At 45.2% G+C, this 20,616-nt stretch overlaps 1 protein-coding gene across 1 annotated transcript in view; it reads left to right on the top strand.

The window, feature by feature from the left end:
- Positions 1 to 20,616, top strand: part of ano3 (anoctamin 3) — a 571,317-nt gene that overhangs the window by 517,705 nt on the left and 32,996 nt on the right. The window contains exons 23-24 of the mRNA XM_087996305.1: positions 5,605 to 5,750; positions 10,868 to 11,020. Of these exons, the coding sequence (XP_087852431.1) occupies positions 5,605 to 5,750; positions 10,868 to 11,020 (299 nt within the window). The remainder of the gene's footprint in view (positions 1 to 5,604; positions 5,751 to 10,867; positions 11,021 to 20,616) is intronic.

Genomic DNA, 20,616 nt, shown 5'->3' on the forward strand with positions numbered 1-20,616 from the left:
TTGGGAGAATGGGATGGCGTTTTTACAGGGGGCGGGGTGGGAGGAGGTGTAGTCCAGGTAGCTGTGGGAGTCGGTCGGTTTGTAGTAGATGTCCGTGTTGATTCGGTCGTCTGAGATAGAAACAGAAAGGTCTAGGAAGGGGAGGGAGGAGTCCGAGACTGTCCAGGTGAATTTGAGGTCGGGGTGGAAGGTGTTAGTGTAGTGGATGAACTGTTCAACCTCCTCGTGGGAGCACGAGGCGGCGCCGATACAGTCATCAATGTAGCGGAGGAAAAGATGGGGGGTGGGGCCAGTGTAGTTGCGGAAGATGGACTGTTCCACATACCCTACGAAGAGGCAGGCATAGCTGGGGCCCATGGCTACTCCTTTTGTTTGGAGAAAGTGGGAGGATTGGAAAGAAAAGTTGTTCAGGGTGAGGACCAGTTCAGTCAGTCGAAGGAGGGTGTCGGTGGAAGGGTACTGGGTGGTACGGCGGGAAAGGAAGAAGCGGAGTGCTTTGAGTCCTTCGTGATGGGGGATGGAGGTGTACAGGGACTGGATGTCCATGGTGAAGATGAGGCGTTGGGGACCGGGGAAGCGGAAATCCTGGAGGAGGTGGAGGGCGTGGGTGGTGCGGTCCTGTCCTCATCTCCTCCTACCTCGACACGGTCCTGTCCTCATCTCCTCCTACCTCGACACGGTCCTGTCCCCATTAGTCCAAGAACTCCCCACCTACGTCCGTGACACCACCCACGCCCTCCACCTCCTCCAGGATTTCCGCTTCCCCGGTCCCCAATGCCTCATCTTCACCATGGACATCCAGTCCCTGTACACCTCCATCCCCCATCACGAAGGACTCAAAGCACTCCGCTTCTTCCTTTCCCGCCGTACCACCCAGTACCCTTCCACCGACACCCTCCTTCGACTGACTGAACTGGTCCTCACCCTGAACAACTTTTCTTTCCAATCCTCCCACTTTCTCCAAACAAAAGGAGTAGCCATGGGCACCCGCATGGGCCCCAGCTATGCCTGCCTCTTCGTAGGGTATGTGGAACAATCCATCTTCCGCAACTACACTGGCCCCACCCCCCATCTTTTCCTCCGCTACATTGATGACTGTATCGGCGCTACCTCGTGCTCCCACGAGGAGGTTGAACAGTTCATCCACTACACTAACACCTTCCACCCCGACCTCAAATTCACCTGGACAGTCTCGGACTCCTCCCTCCCCTTCCTAGACCTTTCTGTTTCTATCTCAGACGACCGAATCAACACGGACATCTACTACAAACCGACCGACTCCCACAGCTACCTGGACTACACCTCCTCCCACCCCGCCCCCTGTAAAAACGCCATCCCATTCTCCCAATTCCTTCGTCTCCGCCGCATCTGCTCCCAGGAGGACCAGTTCAAAATACGCACAACACAGACGGCCTCCTTCTTCAAGGACCGCAATTTCCCCCCCGACGTGATCGACGATGCCCTCCACCGCATCTCCTCCACTTCCCGCTCCTCCGCCCTTGAGCCCCGCCCCTCCAACCGCCACCAGGACAGAACCCCACTGGTCCTCACCTACCACCCCAGCAATCTCCATGTACAGCGCATCATCCGCCGTCACTTCCGCCACCTCCAAACGGACCCCACCACCAAGGATATATTTCCCTCCCCTCCTCTATCAGCTTTCCGTAGAGACCACTCCCTCCGTGACTCCCTTGTCAGATCCATACCCCCCACCAACCCAACCTCCACTCCCGGCACCTTCCCTTGCAACCGCAGGAGGTGCAACACTTGCGCCCACACCTCCCCCCTCACTTCTCTCCAAGGCCCCAAAGGAAACTTCCATATCCGCCACAGATTCACCTGCACCTCCACCCACATTATCTACTGCATCCGCTGCAGCCGGTGTGGCCTCCTCTATATTGGGGAGACAGGCCGCCTACTTGCGGAGCGATTCAGAGAGCACCTCTGGGCCACCCGGACGAACCAACCCAATCACCCTGTAGCACAGCATTTCAACTCCCCCTCCCACTCCACCGAGGATATGCAGGTCATTGGACTCATCCACCGCCAAACCACAACAACGCGACGGTCGGAGGAGGAGCGTCTTATCTTCCGACTGGGAACCCTCCAACCACAGGGGATGAACTTGGACTTCACCAGTTTCTTCATCCCCCCTCCCCCCACCTTGTCTCAGCCGAATCCCTCCAGCCCGGCACCGCCTTCCTGACCTGCAGTCTTCTTCTTGACCTCTCCGCCTCCACCCTACTCCGACCTATCACCCTCACCTTGACCTCTTTCCACCTATCACATTTCCAACGCCCCTCCTCCAAGTCCCTCCTCCCTACCTTTTATCTTCTCCTGCTGAACACTCTCTGCTCATTCCTGAAGAAGGGCATGTGCCCGAAACGTCGAATCTTCTGTTCCCTAGATGCTGCCTGACCTGCTGTGCTGTTCCAGCAATAAAGTTTCAGCTTGGAGGTATATGGGCCAAACACAGGCAGGTGGGACTCGATCAGTTTTGATAAACTTGGTTGACATAGACAAGTTGAAGCAAAGGGTCTGTTCCCATGCTGTATGATTCTCTAACTGTCTAACTTTGAAGTTGGAACCATCCAAAATCTCCAACTGTAGCTTGGACTTGGGTCTAGCTCAGAGGGTGCCAAATGCCAGGTAATTGCACATCGGATGTTTCAGCTTCCCGGGCAATTCTCAGAGAGTCAGCTACATCAGAACATCGTCACGGTCTTGACACCTAACTCCCATCTAGACTGCTGAAGCAATGGTCTTACTCTCGGGTGATCTGGGCCTGTGTTTATTAATAGACTGTATGTGAATGTAAGGATGCTGAGCAGGAGGCTCAGAGCTGGAAAGAGGCTAACATTAATGGAACTTGACAGATGACCAGCATTCCCTTGGATTTTCATACCAGCTGTGTGCATGCTTCCAGAATCACAGTGCCAATGCTAATCCTGTGAGTGGAAGGTCAGGGCGTTACACATGACACCACTGCCATCATTGACACCATCTTCAATGCCTAAGCCATAATATTATCTAGTATTAGAAAACAATGTTATTGTCTTCTGGGCACATTTCTCTTCTAAGGCAGGGACAGTGCACGGATCATTTGAACTTTCCCAGAAAAGTGCCTAGAGAACTGTGCAAAGCGCCAGCGACCTGGGTTCAATTCCAAGCTCAGGTGACTGTCTGGACTTTGCATGTCCTCCCACAGTCCAAAGATGTGCATGTTAGGTGGATTGGCCATGCTAAATTGCCCAGAGTGTACAGGCATGTGTAGGCCAGGTGGGTTAGCCATGGGAAATGCAGGGTTACAGGGATAGAGAGGAAGGCTGAGTCTGGGTGACATGCTGCACACAGGGTCAGTGCAGACTTGATAGGCCAAATGACATCTTCCCGCACTGTAGGGATTCTATGAGTTCATCAGTCAGTCATGCAACTACACCTGCAGTCTTTCAAAGTTGGGCAAATGGGTTTAGCCTTCAGGCAACATACACCAAAACAAAGAGAAGAGTAGCAAGAGTAAAGGATGAACAATCCCCTTGACTAGGCAAAAGTGAGGACTGTAGATGCTGGAAACCAGAGTTTAGATCAGAGTGGTGCTGGAAAAGCTCAGCAGGTCAGGCAGCATCCGAGGAGCAGGAAAATCGATGTTTTGGGCAAAAGCCCTTCATCATGAATGAGGAATTATATCATCCTGCTTATGTATGAGGGACATAAAGTAAACTAAGATACTGAAAATGCTGGATATTGAGACTAAGAAAAATAAAGAATCATTCTGGTGTCAAAATATCAACTCTGTTTCTCTCTGTATAGATGCTACTAGACCTGTTGAGTTTCTCCAGCATTCTGTGTTTATGTGCCAAAGACTACACTTTTCTAACTTGATAACACAACTTTATTGAATGTAGATTGTGAAATATATTTTCATGCCCAGTGGTGTGTAAAAGAGGTGGAGGAAAACAATGAATGAAAGACTGACAGATTGCTGTGTGATATTAATACACTGCAATTTTGTTGCTGGGCAGAAAATAGTCTAGTTACTGCAGCTCCCCCCCCCCCCCCCCCCCCACCCTCCCCTTGACCTCCCTCTATATGGACCTGTCAGTATCCTGTTTGGCCAGAAGCAGTGTTGGCCTATTGACCTCCCCATTCTCCTCCCTGTACCATGTTCCCAGGATCACGAGCGTGGAACTAAGGTACATACAAAATTTGAGGCCCAGCTCCCTCGGTTATGGAACAGGAGCTGGACCCCCTGCACAACCAACTTGGACGTGGAACATCAACACCTTAAAGTTGCAGAAAACACAAGGGACCTGGTTGGGTTGAGTGGAGGAGGGGTGGAGAGGTTACTCTCATGAACCAACGTTATGTTTTGTTGGATGGAATTGTTATGTGGAACACCGTCCATGCCATACCCCCAATGGGAAAGACAAGGGCAACGACCAAGGGTCGTCCGGGTGCCAGGATGAGGCAGTGCTTTTGTGTGTGCCTCGGAGGGGTCATCGATCTTGGCGCTGCATGTGAAAGACAGTACCCTCTAACAGAGCAACACCATCCTGGAGGGACAATGGTAATTTTTGTATTCAGTTCCTGCAGTAAGACTTAAACCCACAGCTTTCTGAGCCAGAAGTCAGTGTTACCAACTGAGCAATCGTTTGTCAATGTTACTGGTGCAAACATTAAATTAGGAAGTGCACCATCTGAATACTTGCTTCAACAGAACAAAGTTTAATTTACATCCAATGCATGTCATCATTGCTACCATTAAGAATGCTGGCTCTGTGCGAATTGTGGCAAGATATTTAATTTTCATGATTAACGATGATCAATTGGATTTGTAAAAACAAAAGTCTACTATTAATTTGTTAAATGTAGGAAAACTGAAGACCTAAGAGTAAGTAGGATATTAAAAACTTTTCTTTGTGTTGTACAATTGCCAGGAGCAATTTTCAGTTCTTAAATGGTGCAGCTCCAACTTCCTTGCAAAGTCTGCCATTTAGTGGTAAGAAGTGGTAGTGCAGTTGGTCTCATTGAACTTGGAATAAAACCATTGACACAACCTTTTTGCATTTTCCACGTTCAAGGCATTCAAGTTTGCTAAGCTCACAACCCAGAGAGATATACTCGCATTTTACATGTATTTCATGTCTGGAAAATTTAATACAGTGAAGCTCCAAGGTGTGAATTTGCTTGTGACTTTCTGAACGCAGTGGTAGCCTCTCTGCGTCTGGATTCAGTTAATGCTTGCCTGCTTATGTATGAGGGACATAAAGTAAACTAAGATACTGCAAATACGGGAGATTGAGACTAAGAAGAAATAAAAAATCATTCTGGAGTCAAAATATTAACTCCGTTTCTCTCTCTATAGATGCGTTTCTCCAGCATTCTGTGTTTTATGTGCCAAAGACTACACTGTTCTAACTTGATAACACAACTTTGTTGAATGTAGATTGTAAAATATATTTTCATGTCCAATGGTGTGTAAAAGAGGTGGAGGAAAACAAAGAATGAAAGACTGACAGATTGCTTTGTGATATTAATATGCTGCGATTTTGTTGCTGGGCAGAAAATAGTTTAGTTACTGCAGTAACTTCCTGATCTGTTCAGACTGTTACAGAATTGGTGGTCACGTCGGAAGGTGAAGAAAGCGGGTCACAGTGTGGAGAATAAAGTATATTTACCTCAGTGGGAAAAGGATTGGAATCTGCAGCCCATGAACATTCATGGCCTAATAGATGAATACCTAGAAATGGGTAAGACCCAGAATATGAGCAATGTATTTTAGCCTAATATTTCTGAATAAAGAGTCTCATGTTTTTGATTATATATTGTCAAATTTCAGTATGTAACATTGAACACTATCCCTTATCAATCAAGGTAGCACCATAACACACCATTTTGAGAGTGTGATCTGTTGTGATTAGATTAGATTAGAATCCCTACAGTATGGAAACAGGCCCTTTGGCCCAACAAGTCCACAGTGACCCTCTGAACAGTAGCCCACCCAGACCCATTCTCTGACCCTACACTGACTAATGTACCTAACACTACGGGCAATTTAGCATGGCCAATTCACCTGACCTGCACATCTTTTGGATTGTGGGAGGAAACTGGAGCACCCGGACGAAACTCACGCAGACACTGGGAGAATGTGCGAACTCCACACAGACGGTCGCCCGAGGTTGGAATGGAACCCTGGTCCGTGGCGCTGTGAGGCCATGTTTTTATGTTAAGTGTGCATTTCATGGTCAATCACAGGTAGACCATAGACACAGATGTTAATTGCTGGCTCTGAGACTCAGAAGGGAAAGGGGGAGAGGCGGAGAGCGCTAGTTATAGGAGACTCTCTAGTTAGAGGGACGGACAGGCGATTCTGTGGGCATGGGCGAGACTCTCGGATGGTTTGTTGCCTCCCGGGTGCCAGGATCCGAGACGTCTCGGACCGTGTCTTCAGAATCCTTAAGGGGGAGGATGTGCAGCCAGAAGTCGTGGTGCACGTTGGCACCAACGACATAGGTAGGAAGAGGGGTGGGGAGGTCATTCAAGAGCTCAGGGAGTTAGGCTGAAAGCTAAAAGCTAGGACGGACAGAGTCGTCATCTCTGGGTTGTTGCCGGTGCCACGTGACAGTGAGGCAAGGAATAGGGAGAGAGTGCAGTTGAACACGTGGCTGCAAGGATGGTGTAGGAGGGAGGGCTTCAGGTATTTGGACAATTGGACTGCATTCTGGGGAAGGTGAGACCTGTACAAGCAGGACGGGTTGCACCTGAACCAGAAGGGCACCAATATCCTGGGGGGTAGGTTTGCTAGCACTCTTAGGAGGGGTTTAAACTAATTTGGCAGGGGGATGGGATCCGGACTTGTAGTCCAGCCAATAGGCTAGCTGTTTGTCAGGATGTCCAAGAATGTAGGGAGGCTGTGAAGAAGGTAGCACTGACAGGGAATACTTGCGGACACAGAGATGGGTTCAAGTGTGTATACTTCAACGCAAGGAGTATCAGAAATAAGGTGGGTGAACTTAAGGCGTGGATCGATACCTGGGACTACGATGTTGTGGCCATCACGGAAATGTGGATAGAAGAGGGACAGGAATGGTTGTTGGAGGTTCCTGGTTACAGATGTTTCAGTAGGATTAGGATAGTGAGGAAGGACTTAGATATGATGCAGAGCTGGGCTGGGGAGTGGCAGATGGAGTTCAACCCTGCCAAGTGTGAGGTTGTCCATTTTGGAAGGACAAATAAGAATGCGGAATACAGGGTTAACGGTAGGGTTCTTAGTGAGGTGGAGGAGCAGAGGGATCTTGGGGTCTATGTTCATAGATCTTTGAAAGTTGCCACTCAGGTGGATAGAGCTTGTAAGAAGGCCTATGGTGTATTAGCGTTCATTAGCAGAGGGATTGAATTCAAGAGTCGTGAAGTGATGTTGCAACTGTACAGGACTTTGGTTAGGCCACATTTGGAGTACTGTGTGCAGTTCTGGTCGCCTCACTTTAGGAAAGATGTGGAAGCTTTGGAGAGGGTGCAGAGAAGATTTACCAGGATGTTGCCTGGAATGGACAATAGGTCGTACGAGGATAGGTTGAGAGTGCTAGGCCTTTTCTCGTTGGAACGGCGAAGGATGAGGGGTGACTTGATAGAGGTTTATAAGATGATCAGAGGAATAGATAGAGTAGACAGTCAGAAACTTTTTCCCCGGGTACAACAGAGTGTTACAAGGGGACATAAATTTAAGGTGAAGGGGGGAAGGTATAGGGGAGATGTCAGGGGTGGGTTCTTTACCCAGAGAGTGGTGGGGGCATGGAATGCGCTGCCTGTGGGTGTGGTAGAGTCAGAATCTTTGGTGACCTTTAAGCGGCAATTGGATAGGTACATGGATGGGTGCTTAAGCTAGGACAAATGTTCGGCACAACATCGTGGGCCGAAGGGCCTGTTCTGTGCTGTATTGTTCTATGTTCTATGTTCTATAATCTAAGATGCCTATTGTTCAAATTCAGATCTTCGCTGGAGATTTTAACAATGTACAAATAAACTTGATAAAGATAATTGTTGATCTATAAGAAATGACAACTTTTACACATGAATTATGTGTGAAAGAAAAATATATAAAATTGAAATACAAGGTTTATAGAGCTACAATTATTCAACAATAATTTATAGTTTAGATTGAATTTCATTGCACATTTACACTGACTTCACAAAATAGGCTGCATTTTCTGGTATTTACCGTGTCTGTTGTAAGTTTAACTAATGTAACATTTTCCTCAAAATAAGTTTAGAGCTCAAATATATTTGAAAGATATTCTATTACAGAAGAAAATTGTTATGATTCCCGATTGTTGATGTTGTTACTGGACAAGCCAGATCCCAGAGTGAAACTTGGCTTGATAGATCATATTTTAAGACCATAAGACCATAAGACAAAGGAGCGGAAGTAAGGCCATTCAGCCCATCGAGTCCACTCCGCCATTCAATCATGGCTGATGGGCATTTCAACTCCACTTAAAGGCAAAACATCATATCTTAACAACCCTATATCCATTTGGGTGGCAACTTTGAGGGATCTATGTACTTGCACACCCAGATCCCTCTGTTCCTCCACACTGCCAAGAATCCCGTCTTTAATCCTATATTCAGCATTTGAGTTCAACCTTCCAAAATGCATCACTTCGCATTTATCCAGGTTGAACTCCATCTGCCATTTCTCAGCCCAGCTCTGCATCCTGTCTATGTCACACTGCAACCTGCAGTAGCCCTATATACTATCGACGACACCTCCAACCTTTGTGTCATCTGCAAATTTACTAACCCATCCATCAACCTCATCATCCAAGTCATTTATAACAACTACAAAGAGCAGAGGCCCAAGAACAGAGCCCTGCAGGACACTACTCAACACTGACCTCCAGGCAAAATACTTTCCATCTACAACCACTCTCTGCCTTCTGTCAGCCAACCAATTCTGAATCCAGATAGCCAAACCTCCTTATATCCCATACTTCCTGACTTTATGAATGAGCCTACTATGGGGAACCCTATCAAATGCCTTGCTGAAATCCAAATACACCACATCCACTGCTCGACTGTTGTCGACCTGTCTTGACACGTCCTCAAAGAACCCAGTAAGATTTGTGAGGCATGACAGGCCCTCACAAAGCCATGCTGACTGCCTTTAATTACACTATGCCTTGCCAAATAGTCATTAATCCTATCCCTCAGAATTCTTTCCAATGTTTAGTAGAACACCATTCTGTCAGTTTCATTGCCAAACTAGTCACTTGACGTAGATCTTGCCTCTTATAGAATCCCTACAGAGCAGAAAGAGGCCATTTGGTCCGTCGGGTCTGTAACTACCCTCCCAAGAATATCCCATGGAGACCCACCTTCCAACGCCATCGCTGTGGCAATTGCTTTGTAGAACACCTCCGTTCTCTCCACAAAAATGACTTTTAGCTTCCAGATGCCTGCCACTTCAACACACCGAGGTGTCCTCTGTCTCCGACTGACAGTATTCCAATGAAGGTCAGCGCAAGCTGGAGAAGCATCATCTCATTTCCTGCTTGGGGACCCTGCAGTCTTCAGGACTCAATATTGAGTTCAATAGTTCTAAAGCCTGAATACCTTCTTCCAAGTCCTTTACCCACCGTCATGCATCAGGCCTTATCAACTCATGGGCTGTTTCAGCAGAGTCAACCATTCTCACCTACTTTTGGTCCCCATTATCAGCTTTTCACCTTCTGTGGCTTATAGTTATCCATTCCTTTGTCTATTTGACTGCTTTTCTCCCACGCTTTGCTCTGTCTCACTTAGTCTCTCACTCCTTTACCTTCTCCCTCCACCCCTTTGATGATACATGCATTGGAGGTGGTGCAGCAAACTATCACTATCGTAGTCCCGGTAATAGGGAGTTGTCTGATAATGAGAGGCTGAGTAAACTGGTTCCAAATTCTCTGGAGTTTCGAAGAATGAGAGGTGAAACGTCATGTGATTCTGAAAGGGCTTAATAGGGTAGACTCTGAGCAATTGTTTCCATTGGTCTTTTCCCTTATCCATTCCTGGGATGTGGATATCTCTGGCTAGGCCAGAATTTATTGCCTCTCCCTAATTGCCCAGAGGACAGTTAAGAGTTAACTACATTGCTGTGAGTCTGGAGCCACATGTAGGCCAGACCTGGTAAGGATGACAGTTTTCTTCCCTAAAGGACATTACTGAACCATATGGGATTTTCCAACAATCAACAATAGATTCATGGTCATCAATAGATTCTTACTTCCACATTTTTACTGAATTCAAATTCCAACATCTGCCATTGGATTCTAACCCAGGTCCCAAGAACACTACACGGGTCTCTGGCTGAACAGTGCAAGGATAATATCACTAAGCCATCAGTATCCCTTATTGAGGAATCTAAAACATGGTTAAGAGGCTGAAGGTTTGCATTATAAAAAAATGCCAGATAGGCTGGGACGTTTTTCACTGAAGCATAAGAAATTGAGAGGTGACCATACAGGAGTTTATAAAATGATGAAGGATGTAGATAGAGGTAGTTGTCTTTTCCTTAGGATAGGGGATTTCAAGACCAGGGGGCGCATTTTCAAGGTGAGACAAGAAAGATTTATAGAAGACATGAGGGGCAAAGTTTTTACACTCGGGGAATCAGGGTGCATCCTGAGAAATAGAGTTGAAACCCAGGATCAACCTTGATCCCACAACAAAATAGCAGCCTGGAGGGGCTGAATGGTCTATTTCTGCTATTGTTTTTTGTAATCAATGCAAATGGCACAGATTCATATATTCAATGTGTTACTAGTTGAATAATTTGTGTTAGTTTTTGATGATATAAACAGTGCTAATTGTGATTCTCATTTCCATCTAGTTTTACAGTTTGGCTTCACAACGATATTTGTTGCTGCCTTCCCATTGGCTCCACTCCTTGCTCTCCTCAACAATATTATTGAAATAAGGCTGGATGCTTACAAATTTGTCACACAGTGGAGGCGACCGCTACCTGCAAGAGCCATGGATATCGGTAATCCAATCAGAGCCATAGACAGTAATATCCCCATGTGACAATGTGCCATGGATATCGGTAATCCAATCAGAGCCATAGACAGTAATATCCCCATGTGACAATGTGCCATGGATATCGGTAATCCAATCAGAGCCATAGACAGTAATATCCCCATGTGACAATGTGCCATGGATATCGGTAATCCAGTCAGAGCCATAGACAGTAATATCCCCATGTGACAATGTGCCATGGATATCGACAATCCAGTCAGAGCCATAGACAGTAATGTCCACATGTGACAATGTGCCATGGATATCGGTAATCCAGTCAGAGCCATAGACAGTAATGTCCACATGTGACAATGTGCCATGGATATCGGTAATCCAATCAGAGCCATAGACAGTAATATCCCCATGTGACAATGTACCATGGATATCGGTAATCCAATCAGAGCCATAGACAGTAATATCCCCATGTGACAATGTGCCATGGATATCGGTAATCCAGTCAGAGCCATAGACAGTAATATCCCCATGTGACAATGTGCCATGGATATCGGTAATCCAGTCAGAGCCATAGACAGTAATGTCCACATGTGACAATGTGCCATGGATATCGGTAATCCAATCAGAGCCATAGACAGTATTATCCCCATGTGACAATGTGCCATGGATATCGGTAATCCAGTCAGAGCCATAGACAGTAATATCCCCATGTGACAATGTGCCATGGATATCGGTAATCCAGTCAGAGCCATAGACAGTAATGTCCACATGTGACAATGTGCCATGGATATCGGTAATCCAATCAGAGCCATAGACAGTATTATCCCCATGTGACAATGTGCCATGGATATCGGTAATCCAGTCAGAGCCATAGACAGTAATATCCCCATGTGACAATGTGCCATGGATATCGGTAATCCAAGCAGAGCCATAGACAGTAATGTCCACATGTGACAATGTACCATGGATATCGGTAATCCAGTCAGAGCCATAGACAGTAATGTCCACATGTGACAATGTGCCATGGATATCGGTAATCCAAGCAGAGCCATAGACAGTAATGTCCACATGTGGCAATGTACCATGGATATCGGTAATCCAGTCAGAGCCATAGACAGTAATATCCACATGTGGCAATGTGTTGCTCTCCAAGATACAGAATGAACTGTCAGCTTTGTATTGTGAAGATCTGGTAGAATATCTGTATCTCCTCCTTTGTTAAAGCTGCTGCTGAACGTTTGGTTTGCCTTAATTCTGCAGAAGTCTAATTGTCGGAAGACTTTGAATGTATCTATCAAACCGAAGGAGCTTTCTTCCACTTCCTCATCTGGACAGGAAACCTGAGTGCACTCCCTCACTCTCCCTCCTACTGTGTTGGCATTCTGATGCTTTCCTCTTCTAAAATGTTTTGAGATGTTTCCCATTCTTACTAAATCCTGTCCGTGTTGAGGTCCAACTTCATTATTGCAGCTTTGTATCATTGCGACATGACCAGTGCGCTATTCCTTGTTGCTTCCTAATTTGTGAATCTGACTCTGAAAGCCTACACTTTATAACATCTCAGTAGAACTACTTTGTGATTGACTCTGTTCTCTCTGACCGTTTTCAAACCTGAATTCTTAAGTGACTTGGTTCACTGCCTTGGCTTTCCAGGAAATGAGTGCCATTAGATTCTTTTCAATTATCAGTTCATTTGTCCATCAATCTAGACAAAAGAGAAAGGGGAACAGTGCTTCCTGGTTTTCCATGCAGATTATTTCTGGCACTATCTTTCAAGTGTGTGGTGTCTCACAGGTAAATCTTAAAGGACTCTAGCTGCCTAGATTGTAGAAGCCAAGTGGTGCTTTATGGAGTATTCTAGCCAAACTATATTTTGAAAGTAAAGTTTAAGGATATCAGACAGAACAAAATCTCTCCAAAGTTCAAACCGACTCAAAAAGATTGTGCCTCTCGCACTATCTCCAGATCAGGAAGGTAGGAGCTGAAATAGGCCATTCAGCCTCATCTGCCTGTTCTATCATTTGGTAAAATTACTGGCTGATCTGAGATGCAGCTCGTACTATTGATGCTCACTTTGGCTCAAGAGTGAGAATTGGAAAGGTTTAGGGAAACAGTTCCAAAGCTAATGATCCAAGTGCAGTCACCAATCGAGCAGATAAGATCAGGGATGCTAAAGAACCTAGAAAAAGGGGAATACAAATCCAAGTGGGTTGCAGTGCTGTAGGACACTGCAATGATCAAGACAGATTTTAGCACACTAATCTGGGGCAGGAATCCTGCACTTCCCCTCTCAAGCCCCTTCCTCCATTCAACAAGATTGTGTCTGATCTGATTCCTCCTCATTCCCGCTTACTCCAATAACCTTTCACCCCTTCACTTATCAAAAATCTGTTTATCTCTGCCTGAAAAACAAATATTCAAGGACCCTGTTTCTGTTGCCTTTTATCCAAAGAGTTAAAGTCAAGGCCACGAATGTTAAAATTAACTTTGTGCTTAACCAGGAGCCACCGTAGGTTCAATGAACAAGGGTGAGAATTGAATGAGATTCAGACTGAGCTTGGATATCGACAGCCATGACTTAGATGTCCTTAGGTTCATGGAAGGTAGAATGTGGGGGATGTGGAGTGAACCAAAATTTTATTAGAATAACTTCCAACTGAAGCTTCGATAGCGCCTCGGACTAGTATTGCTCCAAAACGTAGAATCACTGTGATATGGAAGCAGGCCTTTCAGCCCAAGTAGACCATACTGACTCTCCGGCAAGCATCTTAACCAGTCAACCCCCCCCCCCCCCCCCCCCCCCCCAACCCCCCCACCCTACCCTCATAACTCTGCATTTCCCTATCGGCTAGTCCATCGAACCTGCACATCATTGGACTGAGGGAGGAAACCAGCATAGACACAGGGAAAATGTGCACACTCCACACAGGCAGTTCCCCAAGCGTGGAATCAAACCCAGGTCCCTGATGCTGTGAGGCAGCAGTGCTAACCACTGTGCCACCACACCACATGTCCAGAGATGCATTGCTTTCTGAATCCTGCACCAAAGTCTCAGCTTGGATTGTATGATTGTGCTCTTAATTTGGGTTCAGACTAACTATGTGCTGACTCAGGGCTAATATTCACTCAGTTAATTTAGTAAAGCAGCACTGATATGATGGGACATGTGACCTCAATGTGCTGTCGAATCGCGATGTTTCTTTGAAATCAAACAGAGCCTATAGTTTAAATTTCTCAAAGTTTAATTCTCTAGAACACAACTCTGGAATCACAGAATTTCAGAGCACAGATAAAGACCCTTCAGCCCATCGAGTCTATCCCTGTCTATAAATGCTCACTAAACTATTCTCATTCCATTTCTAGCACCTTACCCATAGCATTGTATGTTTGGCATCACCTGTGTTCATAGTGTAACCATTCGAGCTGAATTCCAGAAGTGTGTGAGGATGCTGCATTAATAATCTATCATATGCAGAAAAGTTGCTCACCCACTTGAATGAACATTTGACAATCTGTAAAAAAAAATGAAAGAACTGTGGGTGCTGTAAATCAGAAACCAAAACAGAAATTGCTGGAAAAGCTTAGCAGATCTGAGAGAGAAATCAAAGTTAACATTACGGCTCCAGTGACCCCTTCCTCAGAAAGGTTCCTCTGAGGAAGGGTCACTGGCCCAAAATGTTAACTCTGATTTCTCTCACATACACTGCCAGACCTGCTGAGCTTTGCCAGCAATTTCTATTTGACAACCAATTCCTGCTCCAAATTCCTACATCAACCATGATACAAACTGTACCAAATTTTAATGCTCAGAAGAGGAAAACAAAGAGAATTGGATTTATTTTAGAAGCTCTACAGTGTGCAACCAGGTCCTTTGGCTCCACAAGTCCACACTGATCCTCTGAAGAGTATCCTGACCAGACCCATTCCCCTACATTTACCCCTGACTCATGCACCTAACCTACATATCCCTGAACACTATGGGCAATTTATCATGGCTAATTCACCTAACCTGCACATCTTTGGATTGTGGAAGGAAACCCACACAGACATGGGGAGAATGGGCAAACTCCGTACAGTCAGTCTGTCCAAGGCTGGAATTGAACCTAGGTCCCTGGTGCTATGAGGCAGCAGTGCTAACCACTGAGCTACCATGCTGCCTCATCTATTTCTCAGTTTCCTCATTTCCCCTCCCCCCACCTTGTCTCAGTCAAATCCATCGAATTCAGCACCGCCTTCCTAACCTGCAATCTTCTTCCTGACCTCTCCGCCCCCACCCCAGTCTGACCTATCACCCTCACCTTGACCTCTTTCCACCTATCACATTTCTGACGCCCCTCCCCCAAGTCCCTCCTCCTACCTTTTATCTTAGCCTGCTGGACAAACTTTCCTCATTCCTGAAGAAGGGCTGATGCCCGAAACGTCGATTCTCCTGTTCCCTGGATGCTGCCTGACCTGCTGCGCTTTTCCAGCAACACATTTCCAGCTCTGATCTCCAGCATCTGCAGACCTCACTTTCTCCTGCCTCATCTATTGTAGAGAGAAAGTTTAACAAGCATTTCTAATTCAAATGAAAAGAACCTTTTAAAACAGTATTCTTAAAGGATAGTGACTAATAAAAGGAAAGGCACAATTTCAGATGCAGTCTTTATAAGAGGAGATAGTCGTGCAGTGACAATGAGCTGGATTAGTTATTTAAAGGTCCACGCTAAAGCTCCTGAAACATGGGTTCAAATCAGATCAGCAGTAGTGTAATTTACTTCAAAGAAACAAACTTGGACTATGTAATGTTGTGACCACATGTCAATAGTCACGAATGACTTTTAGGCACCTTTAAGGAAGGAAATCTGCTATTCTTACGATGCCTCTGAGTGACTGCAGACTAGCAGTAAAAAATGAATCTTAACCACTTCCCTAACCACTCTGTAAATGGACCTATACCAGTTTACAGAGGTAATTCACCATCCACTCCTTACAGATAATGAGGTATAGGTAACAAATGCAGCCCCTAAAGCTGACATGCATTTCTCAAAAGCAAAGCAAAGCTAACAGAAACAGTTTTAAACTGCTGTTTAATTTGGGCTTCCTGACAGTCACAGATACCTAATAAATATGGATGTCATCTTAGACCTAGGAGTGAAAAATGTGTTGCTGGAAAAGCGCAGCAGGTCAGGCAGCAACGAAGAGGCAGGAGAATCGACGTTTCGGGCATAAGCCCTTCCTGAAGAAGGGCTTATACCTGAAACGTCGATTCTCCTGCTCCTTGGATGCTGCCTGACCTGCTGCGCTTTTCCAGCAACACATTTTTCAGCTCTGATCTCCAGCATCTGCAGTCCTCACTTTCTCCTCGACCTAGGAGTGCTTTGCTTTACCAAAATGATGTGGAGGTGCTGGTGTTAGACTGGAAGTGAACAAGGCCACAAGTCACATGGCACTAGGTTATAGTCCAACAGGTTTATTTGAAATCACAAGCTCTCAGAGCGCTGCTCCTTTGTCAGGTGAATACTTTGTCGGCTACACTATATTGGCCGTAGTAGGACAAGAAGACAGCTTCCGCCACCTTGTCAGGGGGCATCTAAGATAGGCAATAAATACTGACCCAGCCAGCAGCACTCACATCTCCTGAATCAATAAAACAATAGCTCCCGAGAGAACACAACAGAAAACCATAAGCATGTTTCTCGATTTCAACGAAACTTGATCTTAGCAGTGATTCAAAGATGCCGGTGTTGGACTGGGGTGTACAAAGTTAAAAATCACACAACACCAGGTTGTGGTCCAACTGTCCAACAATCACCTGATGAAGGACCAACGCTCCGAAAGCTGGTGTGCTTCCAACTAAACCTGTTGGACTATAACCTGGTGTTGTGTGATTTTTAACTTTGATCTTAGCAGCACATTGTCAGAAAATCCAAAAGAAGCCAAAAAACATAAAGCATTTGTTTATCCTCCCTTTTAATACGCACAAATGAAGATTTACATGAAGTTGCTTTCTGATTACAGCTGCTTTGTGCAGTTTTACTAAGGAGTGCAGTTAGGATCAGTTGGTCTAAGATGACCTGACATAATCTGGTAAGTAGTAGCTGTTACACATTTCCAGTGAGATAGCCCAGTCAAACCAGATATGTCATTAATTAGGAGCTATTTTAGCTGCTGAAGGTTACTGTTCAGGCAAAGTAGGATAAAATCTAATGGTTACTTGAACCCAGACCTTTTAGAATCTAAATGTTATTTTAAATGTGTAATAGCCTTCAACTCTACAAATGCTAATCCCTTGGAGAAAGCAAGGACAGTTGAAGCTCCAATGGTGGTCAAATTGTTTTTTTGGCTTAAATATGGAATAGGCAACAGTGAGTCTGCAGCCTATTTGACAGTATGTTCAATTTTTGCATCTTGTATGAAAAAGAGAAATAGAGCAAAGGTTAAAATCAAAAGCTGCCGGTTGGAGCAGCCAGATTTGTTGAACCCGATGAATTTTCTGTAGCATGCATTTAAAGTTTCAATTAAATTAAAGGCAACGGGATAAGCAGGCTTAGAAGGCATTTGGGAAACTCGCCTTTATTTATCGAGTCATTGAATACAACAGCAAGGAGGATATGACGGAGCTGTGTGTGATGTTATTTAGGCTGTAGGTGGAGTACTCTGTGCACTCCTGGTCATCTCCATATAGGAAGGATGTGATTGGAGTAAAGAGGGCACAGGGGAAATTCACCAGGATCCTGATTGGCCTGGAGTGATTTGGCTAAGAAGCAGGTGTCGGGGCTATGTAAGTTTTCCTTAAAGCAGAAGAGGAGATTTGATTAAGATATCCAAAATTATAAAAGGCATAGATAGTGTAGCTAAAGGAAAACTTTTTCCCATTATTATAGGCGTTAATAAATAGGTGGCAAACATTTAAGATAAAGGCAGAAACGTGCTGTCTGAAAGTACAATAGAAGCAGGAATCCCCAAGACGTGTGAGAAGAATTTAGATGATCGCTTGAACCATCATAAAATAGAAGGTCACAGGCCAGATGGAAAAAAATGAGACTAGGAAAGACAGGTGATTGCTGGTGAATGCAGGCATGAAGGCCTCTTCCCGAGATGTAAACTCTGACTTTAAAGCATGATGCCACACACAGGTGCCATATTAAATGACAACTGAAGATATTCCCTTCTTCAGCTGCACGGATGAAAAAATGTAATTAAATTGTTTGAATTTTTCCAGATTGTTTTGATGAGAATTTTGTCCCTGGATCCACGAAAGCTTGCATTTCCATAAGACCATAAGACATAGGAGTGGAAGTAAGGCCATTCGGCCCATCGAGTCCACTCCACCATTCAATCATGGCTGATGGGCATTTCAACTCCACTTACCCACATTCTCCCCATAGCCCTTAATTCCTTAAGCCCTTAATTTCAGTTTAATCTTGATCATTTGTAATCCACATTTTGGGTTTCCTTGAATTCTGCAGTCTTAGGCAAAAAATCATCAGTTAGGATAATTGACGGGATGGCTGGCTTGTCATGCAGAGTGATTCCAACAGTGTGCGTTCAATTCCTGCTTTTGTTCTCAATGTATTGGAATAATTTAGAGTTGACTATAGGAGTTAGTTGTGTCAGTATTCATTCAAATTTGGAAGAATGAGAGGTGACCTTATTGAAGCATAGTATGATTCTTGACAGGATCTTTGTGGAGAGGTTGTTTCCCCATATTGGACAATATAGTACCAGACAGCATCATCTCAGAACAAGGAGTTGCCCATTTCTGACAGAGATGAGGAGGAATTTCTTCTCTTAGAAGGTGATAATCTGGAAGTTTTTGTTGCAAACATTTCGTCCCCTGGCTAGGCGACATCATCAGTGCTTGGGAGCCTCCTGCGAAGCGCTTCTTTGATGTTTCCTCCGGTGTTTATAGTGGTCTGTCCCTGCCGCTTCCGGTTGTCAGTTTCAGCTGTCCGCTGTAGTGGTTGGTATATTGGGTCCAGGTCGATGTGTTTGTTGATGGAGTTTGTGGATGAATGCCATGCCTCTAGGAATTCCCTAGCTGTTCTCTGTCTGGCTTGCCCTATGATAGTAGTGTTGTCCCAGTCGAATTCATGTTGCTTGTTGTCTGCGTGTGTGGCTACTAAGGATAGCTGGTCGTGTCGTTTCGTGGCTAGTTGATGTTCATGTATGCGGATTGTTAGCTGTCTTCCTGTTTGTCCTATATAGTGTTTTGTGCAGTCCTTGCATGGTAGTGTACAAAATACCATGCAAGGACTGCACAAAACACTATATAGGACAAACAGGAAGACAGCTAACAATCCGCATACATGAACATCAACTAGCCACGAAATGACACGACCAGCTATCCTTAGTAGCCACACACGCAGACAACATGCAACATGAATTCGACTGGGACAACACTACTATCATAGAGCAAGCCAGACAGAGAACAGCCAGGAAATTCCTAGAGGCATGGCATTCATCCACAAACTCCATCAACAAACACATCGACCTGGACCCAATATACCAACCACTACAGCGGACAGCTGAAACTGACAACCGGAAGCGGCAGGGACAGACCACTATAAACACCGGAGGAAACATCAAAGAAGCGCTTCGCAGGAGGCTCCCAAGCACTGATGATGTCGCCTAGCCAGGGGACGAAACGTTTGCAACAAAAACTTTCAGCTCGGCGAACAAAACCACAACAACGAGCACCCGAGCTACAAATCTTCGCACAAACTTTGAGGTGATAATCTGTGGAATTCTTTACCACAGAGACCTGTCAAGGCTGAGTAGACAAGATTGAGATAAATACGCTTTTAATCAGTAAGGGAGTTGAGCATTATGGGGAAAGTGCAGGAAAGTGGAGTTAAAGATTATCAGATCAACCATAATCTCATTGAATGGTGAAGCAGACTTGATTGGCGGAATGGCCTATTTCTGCTGCTACATTTGATCGCGTCAACCCATCTGTGGATATGAGGTGAGGACACATTCAGCTCAGAAAGAAATAATCTGTTGATGCTCACTTGTGTGAGGAATGTGAAGATTGAACTCTTGGATGTGATAGCAAATGTCTTGGCTCTTGACTACTACATGAAGTTAATATATTCAGGAAGGAGGGGAAAAAATAACATTGTCAGGTTATTGCTGTCGTGCCCAATTCTGAACCTTTTTCAAATGGCACTGTATTTATGGCAATCGTGTCCAGTAAGTTTGTGTAATGCTTATGGATAGCGTGAGGGTACCTGGCTGTGCAGACATTGGAAATCTCAATGTTTTAGTCAGATTCTGGAGGAGTGAATACATTGTATTTGAGCTGAGCATAGCATCATCCAGCACAGAAGAGATCCTTCGGCCCATCAAATCTGTGCCAACACTTTCCAACACTTGTCTCATAGCTTTGAATGTTATGACACTGGACATTGTGAAAATTGGATGGATGAACTTCGAGACAGTTGGGGGAGGGGGTGTGGGGATTGGTGGGGGCAGAGGTGAGTGTAGTGGCTGTCATGAAAGAGAAAGTGCTGGAGAATCTGACGGGCTTGAAGGTGGATAAATCATCCTGATTAGACTATGCCTCAGGATTCTGAAGGAGATAGCTGAGGAGATTATAGAGTCATTAGTGGTGATCTTTCAGGA

This window comes from Chiloscyllium plagiosum, unplaced genomic scaffold, assembly GCF_037043375.1.
Source record: "Chiloscyllium plagiosum isolate Xiang-an unplaced genomic scaffold, Cpla_swu_hap1 HiC_scaffold_18, whole genome shotgun sequence".
In the NCBI taxonomy this organism is placed as follows: domain Eukaryota; kingdom Metazoa; phylum Chordata; class Chondrichthyes; order Orectolobiformes; family Hemiscylliidae; genus Chiloscyllium; species Chiloscyllium plagiosum.